The sequence below is a fragment of the Grammomys surdaster genome, unplaced genomic scaffold, assembly GCF_004785775.1.
Source record: "Grammomys surdaster isolate TR1022 unplaced genomic scaffold, NIH_TR_1.0 254, whole genome shotgun sequence".
Taxonomy (NCBI): Eukaryota; Metazoa; Chordata; class Mammalia; order Rodentia; family Muridae; genus Grammomys; species Grammomys surdaster.
Genome location: NW_021604695.1, coordinates 1,446,302 through 1,461,499, shown reverse-complemented (window position 1 = coordinate 1,461,499; position 15,198 = coordinate 1,446,302). Strand labels below are relative to the sequence as shown.

At 38.5% G+C, this 15,198-nt stretch overlaps 1 protein-coding gene and 1 pseudogene across 3 annotated transcripts in view; both read right to left on the bottom strand.

Annotated features, from left to right (window-relative positions):
- Ncoa6 (nuclear receptor coactivator 6) overlaps window positions 1–15,198 on the bottom strand; it is a 51,362-nt gene that overhangs the window by 35,709 nt on the left and 455 nt on the right. For all 3 annotated transcript variants that reach the window (XM_028775229.1, XM_028775230.1, XM_028775231.1), the window contains exons 2-4: window positions 12,378–12,657; window positions 8,967–9,122; window positions 5,298–5,420 (exon numbers count right to left, since the gene is read on the bottom strand). In XM_028775229.1, coding sequence (XP_028631062.1) covers window positions 5,298–5,420; window positions 8,967–9,122; window positions 12,378–12,612 — 514 coding nt within the window. In that variant the 5' untranslated portion in view covers window positions 12,613–12,657. The remainder of the gene's footprint in view (window positions 1–5,297; window positions 5,421–8,966; window positions 9,123–12,377; window positions 12,658–15,198) is intronic.
- Window positions 799–2,309, bottom strand: LOC114627431 (annotated as a pseudogene).

The window sequence follows — 15,198 nt, the reverse complement described above, 5'->3', positions numbered from 1 at the left end:
AAGGCAAATACCACCATGCCCAGAAAATATCCTTTTTTGTCTTGTTTTCTTTTTTGAGACAGAGTCTCACTGTGTATCTCTTGCTGTAGGGAACTTGCTTTGTAGACCAGGTTAACCTCAAACTCATAGAAACTCATGTGCCTCAGCCTCCCGAGTGCTGGGATTAAAGGCATGTACCACCACACTTGGTTTTATCCTTTTAATTTTACCATCTGCTTTGTCTAATTAAAAAAATTATACTCCTTCTTAGTTCCTATTTACCTAGCTAGCTTAATTTTGTTTTTAACTTTGAATTTTATGAGTCCTTATATTTATTTTATACAGTTCTCCAAATAGTACAGAGCTAAATCTGAGATTATTATTCTCAGTCATCACTCTATATTATTAGTGTTCACAAGTCACTTACTTTTATTGCCGATTACTGGTATATGTTGATTTATCATTTACTCTATGACTTATATTTACATTATTTTTTCCCTATGCTATACTGTCTTATTTTTCCTAAATTCTACTGGGTTTTTTCATCATACCTTTCCTTTCTACCATTCTATCACTTCCTTGAAGTTGTATACTCTCTTATTTGTCAACAGGCAAACCTGACCTAGAACGTAACGGCAGTGTCTGCCTGCCACGGTTACTAAGTCAGCCTTACGTAGGCTTGCCTATATTTACCAACCGCTAGTTCGTCATTCCTTCTTAAACCTTTCCTTTCTTCTTCCTGAAATGTATCCTTGAGCAGTTCAATTAGCAAAAAGATCTGTTAGCACAGACCTTTTTTTTTTTTTGCCAAGGGACAAACTATATTGGGCCCCTGAGTTCTAGTTTTCTTTCTCTTGCAGTTTTGGTTCCGTGTAGTCGCCCAGCACAGTGGGCAGCAATGAGACCCGCTTTGTGCCCAGCAGGGACATCTCTTTGGATATTGGAGGGTTTGTCAATGTACTGGTGTTATAACCTCCAAAGGGATGTTCCACAGGATTTATGGCCACACCCTGTACATGTAGCTAGCAGTTCCTCTTGCCTTTTACTTGTGGTATACAGGGCTGACCTTTAAAGATAGGTTTGTCAATTCTACTCCCACTAGTCACCATATCAATAATAGCCTTGTTGGCTTCAAAAATGACCTTAGACCCTCAAGGCAGCTTTACCTAGGTCTTTTTGGTCTTCAGGTTGTGGAAGATGACTATGACATAGTTCCCAAGGGTTCACACCAACTTGCCTTTGCCCCCAGGTATGCCCCCAGAAAACACACAATAGTACCCTCAGGCATGATGCCCACAGACAAAACATTGCTGATGTTGAGCTGGACCTTTTTTTGCTGCAGTACACAAACTGTCTAGTATGGATTCTCTCTGCAGCAATGAATAGCTCCATCTGATTCTTAAATCAGTATGGAACATGAAGGATCACATTCACAAAAGGAGTGCAGCACACAAGGTAATGGATGTCCTTTACAATATCCCTAATATAAAGGCCAAAGCATGCAGGTGCAAGGTACAAAGAACCAGCACCTTTCTTCTGCCTTCTACCACAGGGCCCACGGTGGCAAGTCAGCTAGTAAGCACGGCTAGTAAATGCTCTTAAGTCTTTGAAAACTTCTTTTGTTCCACTTTTGATAGTACAATTAGGTTTAAAATTCTACCTTTCCTGGAAAGTTGGGCTTCATGAGAAATTTTTTAAATTCTAACTTCACTCTTCCTGTAGCTTTCCTAGCAACCCAAGGCATTCGGTTCTTCAGATTCCCCATGAATTTGTTTTTTTATGTTTTGTCCCGTCCTCCTCTTTCCAGCTCGGACTGGTCTCGACATAGTCCTTGCCTGGGATTACAAAGTCTTGTTATTCAACACCAGGTGTTTATCACTGTTTAAATTTTCACATTTAATTTTGATTTTTCTCTGAGAAGTTCTTTTGCTTGCTTAATATCTTAGTTATACATTAAAACTTCTAGTTAAAGGCAACATGATAAACAGTCATCTGTTGAAACCAGATCTACTTCTGTGGAATCCCACCCTAGTTTCAAAAAGGACATTCATGAACCAGATGTGGCATTATACATGTGAAACCTCAACACACAGGAGATTAAAAAGAGGCAGGAGGATAGTAGCGTGTTCAAGGCTAGCCTGGTCTATATATCAAGTTCCAAGAGAGTAAGAGCTATACAGTGAGAACCTGACTAAAAACAAAACACAATAAACAAACAACAAACAAGGACACTCTCACAACATGCAGAACAGATCTTCTCGCACTACAATGAGCTGCTTGTTCCCAGAAAGTTTCCAATATACATCGACTACATGCTCAGTTAGTAACATGCTAAGATGCATTTCTGGTTCTATGTGGGAATCTGACTACGTCTGTGGTTCCCACTGCAGGTAACATCCAGGCGATGTCTACAACGTCTTACTTTATCAGTGAATCTCAGCACTGCTTTCTTCTCTTAGCATTGACAAAAGAAGACAACTACATCTAGACTGATACCTCAGAGATATCTTTAGTTGGCACAATTGGGAGAAAGAAATGCACAGTGGTGCTACTAGCATCTGGTGGGTAAAAACTAAGGATGCTACTAGATATACCTCAATGTACAAGATACCTACTCACAGCAAGAAAATTATTGGTCCCAAATACCAACAGCCAAGAATGAAAACCTTTGATTCAATGATTACTACGGTATCCCCACAAGTCTTGGTATTCTCTAAGGAGATGAAAAAGTGGACTATAAATTTAGATGTAGTAGCTTCTATTGTCAATGTTTCTATTGTCAATGAGAAGAAAGTAGTGCTAAGATTAACTGAAAAATTGAGATGTTCTAGATACATAATTCTAAAGTTACTTAATATTAATATTATTTCAGAGGAAATGTAAGGTTTCTTTCTCTAGAAAGACTTCTCTAGTTTAACCTATTATTAAACTTCACTTGCATCCATTAAGGCCCAAGAGACAAGTGAGAAAAGGAATCACAAAATACAGCTGGTGTAAAAAATACCTGGAGGTTAAAATGTCACAGTAACTATAAGTCATCACTAACTGATTAATCCTGGTACTTTGTGTTATAAATGGTCATAACCAGTAACCTCTATTAAATACCAATTTAACCTAATTTCAACCTAATGTTTCAAGTTTTTCTATGTGGTAATGAACTTATAGCACTGCAACACTGGCCAGATACTACAGGTTGAAACCAGCGTGCTTGTATCAGTGTCACAGGTATCTTAGCATTTCAGGACTTGATAGAATCTCTAACATTGTTTCTAGGATATAATTAAAGATGTTTATGTTCACCTATGACCAGAAAACATTAATGCCTGAGGGCAGGAGTTCAGGTGAGAGTCCCTGACTTGCTTTTGTGGGAGCATTTCTTTACTAATGACATGTAAGGCTGCTAGGGTCTTCAGCTAGGGCCAGCAGTGGCAACAATACAACCTGTGATTTCTTATCAAACTGCCTTAACACTTGCTCAGAGCTGTATGGGGAGACCAGGTCTATATTTAAGTTTCTAGGTTATATATTTTGCATTACTTATATAGAACTTCCTATCAGTCCAACAGCACTGACTGTGACAGATTCAGAAAACAGATCTTGAGGGCTGTGAATACAAATGTAGTTCCACAGAAGACAGCTTGCCTGTGCCTATGTGAGGAAAGTAGGAAATGTTTGCTTTATGGGAGAATTCATCTACTATCAAGCATAAGCTCCAAAGACTGTAGGCCTTATCATCTCATTTTCAAAGATAAAGATGAAATATGTTTATTATATTTCAGGAAAATAAAAATATATACTACATTGCCTGAAACACAGTAAATACTTGAGGTAAACAGAAAATGCGTTGGCAGTATAAAAACCTAACTTGAACTTTATGCCAAATTCTTTGTTTTTGGTTTTGGTATTTTGAGACAGGATCTCTCTACACAGTCCTGGCTATCCTGAAACTCACTATGTAGACCAAGCTAGCCTTGAACTCACACAGATCCCCTGCCTTTAACTCCCAAGTAGGATTAAAAGCATGGACTTGGTTGTGTCAAGCTCTTGCTTACAGTTCAAAACAGCAGTTTATAAATCAAGTTCTTCTACCTTTCTGCAATTTTTTTAAAAAAGTATTTTATATGTATGGATGTTTTGTCTGTGTGTATATCTGTGTACCAAGTGTATGCCTGGTGCCTGTGGAGGTCAGAAGAGGGCACCAGATCTCCTGAAACTGGAATTAGATGGTTGTGAGCCACCACGTGGTTGCTGGGAACCAAACCCATTACCTCTACAAAAAATCCAAGTGCTCTTAACCACTGAGCCATCCCTCCAGCCCCCACCTGCTGTGTTTTTCAAACAGTACTATGGTTGTCAGAGATGGAGTGAGTGACTATGTATAGATTTATGCTCCTACTCCATAGCAGCTGTGCCTTTCTGTTTTATTTGAATAAAGACTCCATAAGCTTCTAAGGTTTCAAAGCTACTAGTGCAGTAAAAAACAAAACAAAACAAAAAACAAAACAAAACAACAACAACAAAACCACCAGCACCACCACCACAACAATAAACTAAGGGTCTGAGCGTCTTAGAGTGAGGACATATGGAATCTAAGCCCACCTCTACTTGACCTGGGACAGACAGCTTCCTTTCCATGTAGTCCACACCTTCCCAGCTTTAAAACTAAGAGCCAACTCAATTCTACTGTCTTACAATTCAGACAGTACTCAGTTCAATCTCTGAAGGAGAAATTTTGGGATTATTAGAAAAGGAAGTAACCCATTTGTACCTCTTTTAAACTCTCCCCCTCCCAATCTGAGCATGTGAGCATTCTACCTTAGCTCCTGAGTGATGAGAGAGCACAGGTATGCCCACTACTTCCAGCCAAGTCACTCAAGTTCTAAACACATAAAAACACACTATTCCATTTACATGAAGATTCCACAGAAGACACAAGAACTCTGCTTACAGATCCTCAGACTCAGAGAAAGTACAAGCTGGAAAGCTACATTCTCTACTAGTTATAATAAACATTTTGAAGATGGAAAATGTTTTACTTATTTCTATTTCCAACACTTAGCATAGGTCTTATCATATACTAGGTACTTAAGAAATGTTACTCCATGACTCACTGTTCATCAGATTTTTAAGCCAAAGACTGTAAAAACCATAGCCTTATGCTTTGTTACTATAACTTTTCTGAGAATAACTCATTTTTCTGAGTAAATAAGTGATTATGCTATATACCTCATCTGTGTGGCAAGACTCAATACCTTAAGAAATCAAGCTCCCCAAAGGAAACTGGTAAAATGTCACACAAAATGAGGAGGAGGTCTCACCTGGACCACTTGCCATGGGAAATCCGGCCTCCATCCTAACAGAATTTCCGGATGCCACAGGTCCATTCATTCTTACATCTTGGCTTCGGTTCTGACCCAAAGCCAGGTTGATAGCACCTTCCCCTGAAAATGACAGTAAAGTTACAAAATGGAAATAGCCAGAGTAAAATGCAGTTTAGTTTAAAGACAGTTACATAAGAATTACTTTTTCTGGTTTTAAAGAATTATACTAGCTTTACCACTACAAAAAAGGATAGGTCAGTATTATAACCCTAACCTAACTCCTTATTACATAGTTCAGTCTAGCTCTGAATTCATGACTTTCCAGCCTCGCTTGCCCTCCAAAATGCTGGAATTACAAGGAACTGAAATCCTGGTCTATGCAGCTTGTTCCAGCTTAGCAAGACAATCAGTCCTCACAATCATTAATGAAGCTGCTTAGTGTCAGAGGGCTTCAAAGTCTCAACATTCATTTTCAAAACTGGCCCAGAAATTGTGTGTGGGCAGGGGCAGGATGGAAACAAGGGAGAGAACAGGAAGAAACTCAGAAACTCAAAATTCTTGATTTCCTTCTGGGAGTTTATAATTAGAAGATAAGAGAAAAAAGGCAGGATAGTAAGGACACTGAGATGCTTGGGTGTAGAGACTCTGGAGTACTTGTGAGGAAATTACCATTTTCTTTCAATAACTGCACTATAAAAAAGGTTTCCAGGTTATGAATAAAAGTCAGTTGGCAGAGTCCTTGCCTAGCATGCACAGAGCACTGAGTTCTGTCCCTAGCACTGCACAACCTAGTCAGAGCATGTCTGTTATCAAAGCACTTCAGAGGTGGAGGGAAGTCTAGAGGTTCAAGACTCTGCTCTGCTACCTAGGGTATTAGAGGCCAATGGCTACACAAAATCCTATCTCAAAAGTAAAAAAACAAAACCACAAAGAACAAAAAGATCCCTACAAGGCTTCTAGTGGAGATATCATGTAATAGCAAGCAGAGAAGTCTCTCTTAACTACCTCTGTGGCAAAAGGTAAGAACATTTAAACATGTTTTTAATGGGCCATGCTGGGAACTGAATCCTTGTACATGGTAAGCATATGCTGTACTTTTTTCCTGTATTTGTTTTTAAGATTTATTTTATGTGAGACTTTTGCCTTCAAGTATGTATTTGTACCACATGCGTACAGTACCCAAAGAAGTCAGAGAGGGTGTTGGAATTATGGATGGTTGTGAGCCACTATGTGGGTGCTGGAAACCAAACCCAGGTCTTCTGCAAGAGCAGCAAGTATTCTTAACTCTGAGCCATCTCAAGATGGCTCATTTGAATTTCACTAGTAGGTAAGATCACTAGAATTGTTTCATTAAACAGTTTCTTTTTGTTTTTGTTTTATCGAGACAGGGTTTCTCTGTGTAGCCCTGGCTGTCCTGGAACTCACTCTGTAGACCAGGCTAGCCTCGAACTCTCAAACTCAGAAATCTGCCTGCCTCTGCCTCCCAAGTGCTGGGATTAAAGGCGCCACCACCGCTCAGCCATTAAACAGTTTCTAAGGAAACTTAAATCCTTTTTTTTAAAAGATTCATTTACTTTATGTATTATGAGTACACTGTAGCTGTCTTCAGACACACCAGAAGAGGGCATTGGGATCCCATTATAGATGGTTATGAGCCATCAAGTACTTTCAGGGAATTGAACTCAAGACCTCTGGAAGAGCAGTCAGTGCCCCAACTCCTTTTGTATCTTAGGATTTTGGTTTCCAGTCTGAAGGTAAAGCAGGAAACTAATAAGGAGGAGCTTTGCTCTGTCTGTCACGGAGCTTTCTGTGTAAGGTTGAGTCAGGGGACTCAACCACAGGGAACAACACCATACCCATAAAGGAGTATCATTAGAGGCTATCAGATACTATAACTCATTTTTTAGGAACCAAGAGTGAAAGCCAAATAAAGTATAGGTTTTGGAGGTTTTATCATTGGGAAAGAGCTAGCAATTTACTAAACTTGCTAAGAAATTTTGAGTGGAAGTTTTTTGGTTTTTGTTCTTTTCCCTTTTTTGAAGGAGGTGTCTTTATTTACTTATTTTAAAAAAAACAGGATCTTACTCTGTAGTCTAGGCTGGCTTCAAATTTGTAGCAGTCCTCCTGCTTCAGCCTCCTTAGTGCTGGAATTATAGGTATGAGCTACTTCACCTTGCTCCCCAAGCAGAAGAGTTCTTGAAATGACATCAAGTGATGTCACTCCTTGTTTAGAAGTTCTCCATTCCAGGAGGCTAGGGAGATAGCTCAGTTATTAAAGTGATTCCTAGTACCCATTTTAAAATGTCTGGCCTGGTGCTGTGGACCACACTGTAACCCCAGCACAGGAGAGGCAGAGGAAGGAGGGTCACTGAAGCTCAATGGCCAGCCAGCCTGGCCTAACCGGCAAGTCCCAGGTCTGAGGGAAAGACTTTGTCTCAAAACACAAGGTAGGGACAGTGAGATGGCTCAGAGAGTAAAGGCATTTGTTTCCAAGCCTAATGACTGGAATTTGATCCCCAGGACCTACATGGTGGACAAAGGTAATTGGCTCCCATGGGTTATCTTCTGACCTCTACACACACACAAATAAAATATATAAAAATTATTTTTAAAAAGAAATTGTATATTTTATAAATTTGATTCCCATCAATCATGGAGTTGTCCTTCTCAGTTCATAACAGCAACAGGCATATTTTATTTATAATTATCTACCAGGTGCTAAAACAGAGTAATGCTTTTATATTCTTCCTTGCTTTCATTCAACATGTTTACTAAACAGACTAATATGGATCAGGCAATTCAGAAATGCAACAGTAAATAAAACCAGACATGATCCTTTTCCTACTAGCGCTTACAGAACATGGAGAAATAAACAGTAATCAAATAATTGCTCTCAGTAAAGTGTGAGATAAATGATCTGAGAGAAAGGGATTTTTGTTAGAGCATAACAACAGACTTAGCCAAGACTTAAGGCTGAAAGATTACCCCGAAGAATGGGATGATAAGGGCAGTACTCCATGGCCAGGTAGCGACTGCAAAAGATCTATGGTAGAAGGGAGAACTGTGTGATCAAAGAACCAAGTGAGAACTGAAGAGACTTGAAAACAGGGAGCTGGGGAAGGAAATGAACTAGCATAAGGCTATATGACAAAGGTAGACCTCAGACTATGCAAGCCCTGAGATCATGGTAAAGAATTTGGCCTATATTCTATAAACAAGTAGCAAGCAACAGAAGGGCTTTAAGCTGGATGTTATATACAAATATTAGAATAAGCATATTTTTACATTCAGAGGGTCATTCCAGTTACATAAGAACTGTTTAGGACTCCCTAATCTGCTAAATGAACAAAGGGAATATTATTCAATAAAGGAAAGCAATTAAAATTAAACACTCTTCAAATGACAAATCAGTTCATTGCAGGGTACAAGTAAGATCAAAGTCTAAGACTGAAGGCCAAAAGAGCCAAAGGACTGAACGTTCAGGCTACAGCAATACCCTCAATCCATTTTTATTGTACGGTACTGCAACATGAAACAAGATACACAGGCACTTGAGATTCTCAAACATAAGAGCAGAGAAACAGACAAAGCAGCATCAGAAATTATACAGGGGGTGCTACTGTTAGTGCATTTTGGTTCAAATGGGCACATGGCAAAGTAAAGGACCTTCAATCTGAACGGAGAGAATCCCCAGATCCCGAAGCTGCTGGTTGTTGCTCTGAGCCAGAATCCGTAGCCGCTCTGCTGCTTCCCGGGGGATGTTGAATGTGACTCGCACACTGTTCCAGGGCTCCACTTTCTGTACCTTTAGCTTGCTGGATTCTTGGTCATGAAGGAAGGAGAATAACATTATTAATTTTGAAGGCATTTGAGAATGAGCAACTAAAAAACAAAACAAAAATCCCTATTTTAAATAAGAGCAGAGTCCACTGAAGCACAATTATAATGTACAAAAATTAATCGAAAATGGAACAAACACTTAAACACAGACCTAAAATTCTTAGAAGAAAATATCTGACAAGCTTCACCACCTTAGACTTGGCAGCAGTTTCTTGGATGTGGCAACAAAAGACACTGTTTCTCTGTGTAGCCCTGGCTGTCATAGAATTCATTCTGTAGACTAGGCTGGCCTTCAACTCACAGAGATCCCCCTGACTCAGCCTCCTAAGTGCTGGGATTAAAGGTGTGCATCACCACTGCCTGTCCTGAAACACTGGACTTCTTAATGATTTTGTGCATTAAAAACACTATCAAATGTCTACATACCATATCATATAAGGGTGGCTATTATAAAAATAGAATATAGCAAATGTTGACAATGATATGGGGAAATTGGGGACCCCTGTGCACTAACGATGGGAGTGCACAAATGGTACAACTACTAAGAGAACTCTATGGAGAGGAGTTATATAATGACCGCAGCCATCTAGGAAAGGCTATGGCAAGCAAGTGAGTTTCTAGAAGATGGCCCACTGTTTTGCATGGTTGTGATGGATCACTCTAGGAGGCACAGCCCCAGAGACTTTGCCCCAGGATTGCTTCTCACTGCCGATACACCTTTCCTGCCATTATTACATAGCCTAATGACTCCTGGGCATCAGCCCATCCTATTGGGCAAATTTCCTACAGATTTCACAAAGATGGAACTTTTATGAATTAATGCTGTTTAGATGAATTAATGACTTTATAACATCCAAATAATTTTAGGGATAAAAAGTTTAAGGAGATGGTTTTAGTGTTAGAGTCAAGAACAGAATGTGCCCCCTCTTCATAAAATAGTAAGTAAAGGCTGCATGATAAGCTTTCATAAATTACACAGATTTGTGATCAAGGAAAAACATTCATTCTATGTCAGGTCCAAGGATGAAGCCACAGGTGTGCACTATGATAAAGCAAAACAGTGTGAAAGTATTGCTTTGAACTTATAATGAGCTTACAGAACGAAACACTGCTTTGAACTTACTATTGACATCCTTCTGTAACTCCCCTTTTGTCTAATATTTTATCTATGAGGTAATTTTATAAAGAACTTTTGTGTAAGAAGGTATAAAAAGGTGGAAAGAAGAAATAAAGTATGGCTTTTGGGGCTCTGCTCCATCTATCAAGTGTGTGTGTGTGTCTGTGTCTGTGTGTGTCTGTGCATATATACGTATGTAGGTATGTACATAAGTATGTATGTGCACTTATGAAATTGATGAAACAGGTGGTTAGTGCCAGCCAAAATGTGTATGTGTTCATGTATGTGCACCTGACTTTCTTTCTTCTTCTTTCCTTATGAAACTGACCAAAGTCATCAGCTTTTGGCCCCAAAACAGTATGAGAGAGAGGCCAGAGGTCATCAGGCTTCGGCCTTTGTTTCCCACCTCAGCACCTGAACATCGGGACTGGTCCCCAGCAATATAATACAGCACTTTTATGTCTAAGTATACAGCCCAAAGAATTGACAGCAGGATACAGAAGAGGATATCCACATTTACAGCAGTATTACTCATGACAGCTAAAACACGGAAGGAATCCAAGTGTCCAGCAACAGATAAACAGTAAGTAAAATGTAGTACATACATACATTCTGTGGAATATTTGGCCTGAAACAGGAAGGAAATTCTATCATGTGCTACAACATGGACAAACACTGAGAATATTATGCTAAATGAAATAAAGCGGACATAAAGATACATGATTCTGCTTCTATGAGGTAGGTGAAAATAAAGAAAGGTGGCTGGAGAGTTACAGAACTGGCTGCTTTCCCAGAGGATTGAGGTTCAATTCCAAGCACACACATGCCAAGTCACAACTGGCTATAGCTCAGTTTCAGCAGATATGATGCCCTCTTCTGGCCTCTATGGGCATTGCAAGCATGTAGTACATTTACATACACATAAATAAATCTAATCTTTTAAATTAAAAAAAAAATCATAAAAAGGGCAATGGTGCTTATTAAGGGCTTGAGTAGGTATGGAATTGGAAGTTATATAACAGTTATAAATCTTAATTTTATAAGAGTTATAAAAATGGCTACTAGTAATTGTTGCATAATATTTTAATTGTATTTAAGTGTCATTGAGCCACATACAAAAATTGTGAAGATGGCAAACTCTGCTGTATGTATTTTACAACTAAAGATTTACAAAGTAAACTGAGGTAGTAATATTGTTTGTAATGACATTTTACAGACAAGAAAGGAAATAAAAGATATCTGGCAACTCCAGACAAAAAAATGTCCCTTTTGTTATCAACTCAGATCAACTAAACAGTTTATACCTTTATTCAATCTCGTCTCTCTCCTTTTCTTTTGAGATAGGACTCCTCTGTGCAGCCCTGGCTTACTCTGTAGACCAGGCTGGCCTCTGCCTCCCAAATGCTGGGATTAAAGGCATGTGCTACCACCCAAATTACATCTCTCAATATTAATAAAATGGCTCTACAGGAAAATGCTTTCTCAAACTCCAGATCTCTATAAAGAGCATTTCTATATGGCAGGTAAGCCCGTTCCAGCTCTTAAACCATTAGATACTAAATATTAATGGAGAATTTACTTGTTCTAATGTAAAACAAGAACAAAACAGACCACTTGCTAAGGGCAATGGGATTAATATACTAAGAAAATTTTTAAATGTTTAGATTATGTTTAGTCAAAGTGTTCTTAAAGGTAAGGAAACTGACCCAGAGAAAGGCTAAGTGAGCTGTGCAGAAACCGACAGCTACCTAGTGAAATAAAGGTGTTCAAACAAGCTCTAAGTGTCAAGCCTACTGCTTTTCCATGACATTTGGAGACATGTCTCCATACACTAAAAAGTTTGGATCTTGGTTCCACAGGACAGAGACGCTAAAGTTTCTTCCAATCTGATGATTACTGGAAACTTATCTGTGTTCTGCACATACATCTAATGTCTTTATATTAGTTTTAATGTTAATATAGCTGAAAATTATTTAATTATAACACAGTTGTACTTTACTAGAAACTTTTAAAACAAGGCAAGGTAGCCTAAACCTATAATCCTAGCATCATGGGTGTAGGCAGGTAATTATGTCAAAGCATACAGCAACAAGAAAGCAGCAAAAATTAAAGCAAATTACCCATGTGTAACAAGTTGGGCACATTCTTTAATATTGCATCCAGTTTCCATTTGAAGTCTTTATCATCTATATTTCCTTTGAAGGCTACAAAAATTGTGGAATCCTCCAAAATACTATCACTTTTTGTGTCATCATCTTCTAGTCCAGAGTCAAACTCCACCTCTGAGTCTCCCATTGTTGATGAACACAAGGAAGTATAGATGTCTTCAAAGTTTGGAAGGTCATCCAAAACCATGGTGTATTATTCCAGAAGTATATGCAAAGTGAACAATAAGAAAACCTTCAAAAAAAAAAAAGAGTGTGCAGAGTATTAAAACATATCATTATATGTTCAATATATCATTTTTTATTTAATATATCATCTATACTTCTATAAAAGATGTAGTTTATTTACTAAATAAAATTTCCTTTCATAATACTATTTGCTACCTTTTTTTTGTTGTTGTTAAGACCAGAATATTGCGCTGGGCAGTGGTGGCGCACACCTTTAATCCCAACACTTGGGAGGCAGAGACAGAGAGGCAGGCGGATTTCTGAGTTCGAGGCTAGCCTGGTCTACAGAGTGAGTTCTAGGAAGCCAGGGCTACACATAGAAACCTGTCTCAAAAAACCAAAAAAAAAAAAAAACAAAAAACCCAAAAAAAAAAAAAAAAAAAAAGACCAGAATATTGGGAGAAACATACAGCGTCGCAGGAAATTAACAGTACACATCTGCAGTCTCAGCAGGAAGATCACAGCTGAGCCCACTCCAGGCAGCAGAGTCAAGCTCTTGTCTCAAAAACAGCGTCTTGAAAATCCTTTATAAAATAACTTATACTTCCTCTCCAGCTACATTTAAAAATTTCTAGTAACATTAAAAGTAAATAAGTAACACTAATAAAGATTTTTAAGGCTAAAAAGCTGCTGCTTAGCAGGAGAAGGACTGAGTCTTGAAACTGCCAAAAAACTGTAGGTATTTAGCAACCATTTCAAAGTAGGACAGAAAGAAAAATAACCTGATGATTTATGTCATGTTCTTAGTAAAACAAGAATAAGCCAAACCAAAATTAGTAGCTGGAGAGTCCTAACACAGAGACACAGACTGATGAGATGGTTAAATAGTAAATGCTCCTAAGCCTGTAAACCTGAGACTGTCTCAAAAAAAAAGAAAAAGAAAAAAAAAAAGTGGGCTGGTGAGATGACTTAGCAGGTGACTGTGACTGCTCCAAGCTTGATGATGAGTGTGATCTCTGAGATCCACATTGTGAAGGAGAGAATTAAACTGCAAGTTGTCATCCGACTTACACAAACACCAAGCCCATTCACACAAACAGTAAATTAATAAATGTTTATACAGTTTTTTAAAAAAAGACAAAATAAATGTTAGGATAGGTGTTAATAAAATGGATTAAAACAAAACTATAAAAGATTTAATGAAACAAAGAGTTATTTGATAAGATAACCAAATTAACCAAAATAAATAGAATTAAGACATGAATTAAGAAAATGAGGAGGCTGAAGATGCAGCTCAGTTGATACAGATATGCACGAAGCCCTGGTTGTGATCCCAGCATCACATAAACCAGGCACAGTGGTGCACACCTGTAATTCCAGCACATGAGAGGTGGAAGCAAGAGGATCTTAGAAATCCAAGATCATATCTGGCTAAAAGGGCCACAAGAGGCTTGGCCTCAAAAAACACAAGTATCAATACATAATATACATAACATACATTGCATATACAATACTTACATAGACTAAAAAGGAGATATTAAAGCAGTGACATTCAAAAAGGATCATTAAGTAAATTTTGAAAACTTCCAGTAAGTTGTTAAAACTAGACGGAATCGGTATTTTTTTCTCAATACACAAATTACCAAAATTGAACCAAAAGGCTATAACCTAAAACTAAAAAAAAAAAAAAAAATGGCTAACACACAATGAGTGCTGGTGAGATGGTGAGACAGGGTAGTGTGTAAAGCACTTACTTGTAGCCAAGCCTCGTGACTCAAGTTGAATGTCCGGAAACTATGTAGAGGAAAGAGAGAACCAGCCACCTCTGTATGTTGTTTGCTAACCTCTGTACCTCTTGGTGGCATAAGCACATACAAGATAAGCACATACAATAGAAATAAGTTATGGAGGCTGGAGAGATGGCTCAGCAGTTATGAGAACATGCTGCTCTTACAGAGGATCCAATGGTTTTGAGTGGGTGCTAGGAAATGAACTTGGCTTCTCTGCAAGAATAGCAAGTACTCTTAACCCCTAAGCAACTCTCTAGCCCCACTTCACCCTCTGGTCGTACTGATTACAGTGCCTGAATTCTTTGTTGTGTGTTTGTTTGTTTTGAGACAGGGTTTTTCTATGTAGCTCTGCTGTCCTGGAATTCATTATGTAGACTTTGCTGGCCTCGAACTCAACATAGAGATCCACTTGCCTCTGCTTCTGGAGTGCTGGAATTAAAGATGTATTCAAAATAAAATAAAAATATGTGCTATCATATCACTCCAGCTAGTGCCTGTAGCAAATAAAAAGCATAGAAACAAGCAAGGCAGAAATCAAATCACTCCTACTTATGGATATGATCATATACTTAAAAGATACTAAGAACTTCACAAGGTAACTCTTAGAGTTAAATAGTAAATACTTTCAAGAAAATATCAGGGATACAAAATTAACATTAAAACCCAGTAGCTGGGCTAGTAAATTGGCTCAGCAGTTCAGTGCTCCTTTAGGGGACTGAAACTTGGTTCCCATGTCAGGTGGCTCACAACCTTGCCTACAACTCCAGCTACAGGGGATCTGATACCCTCTTCTGAACTCCACAGGCACCCACAAACAC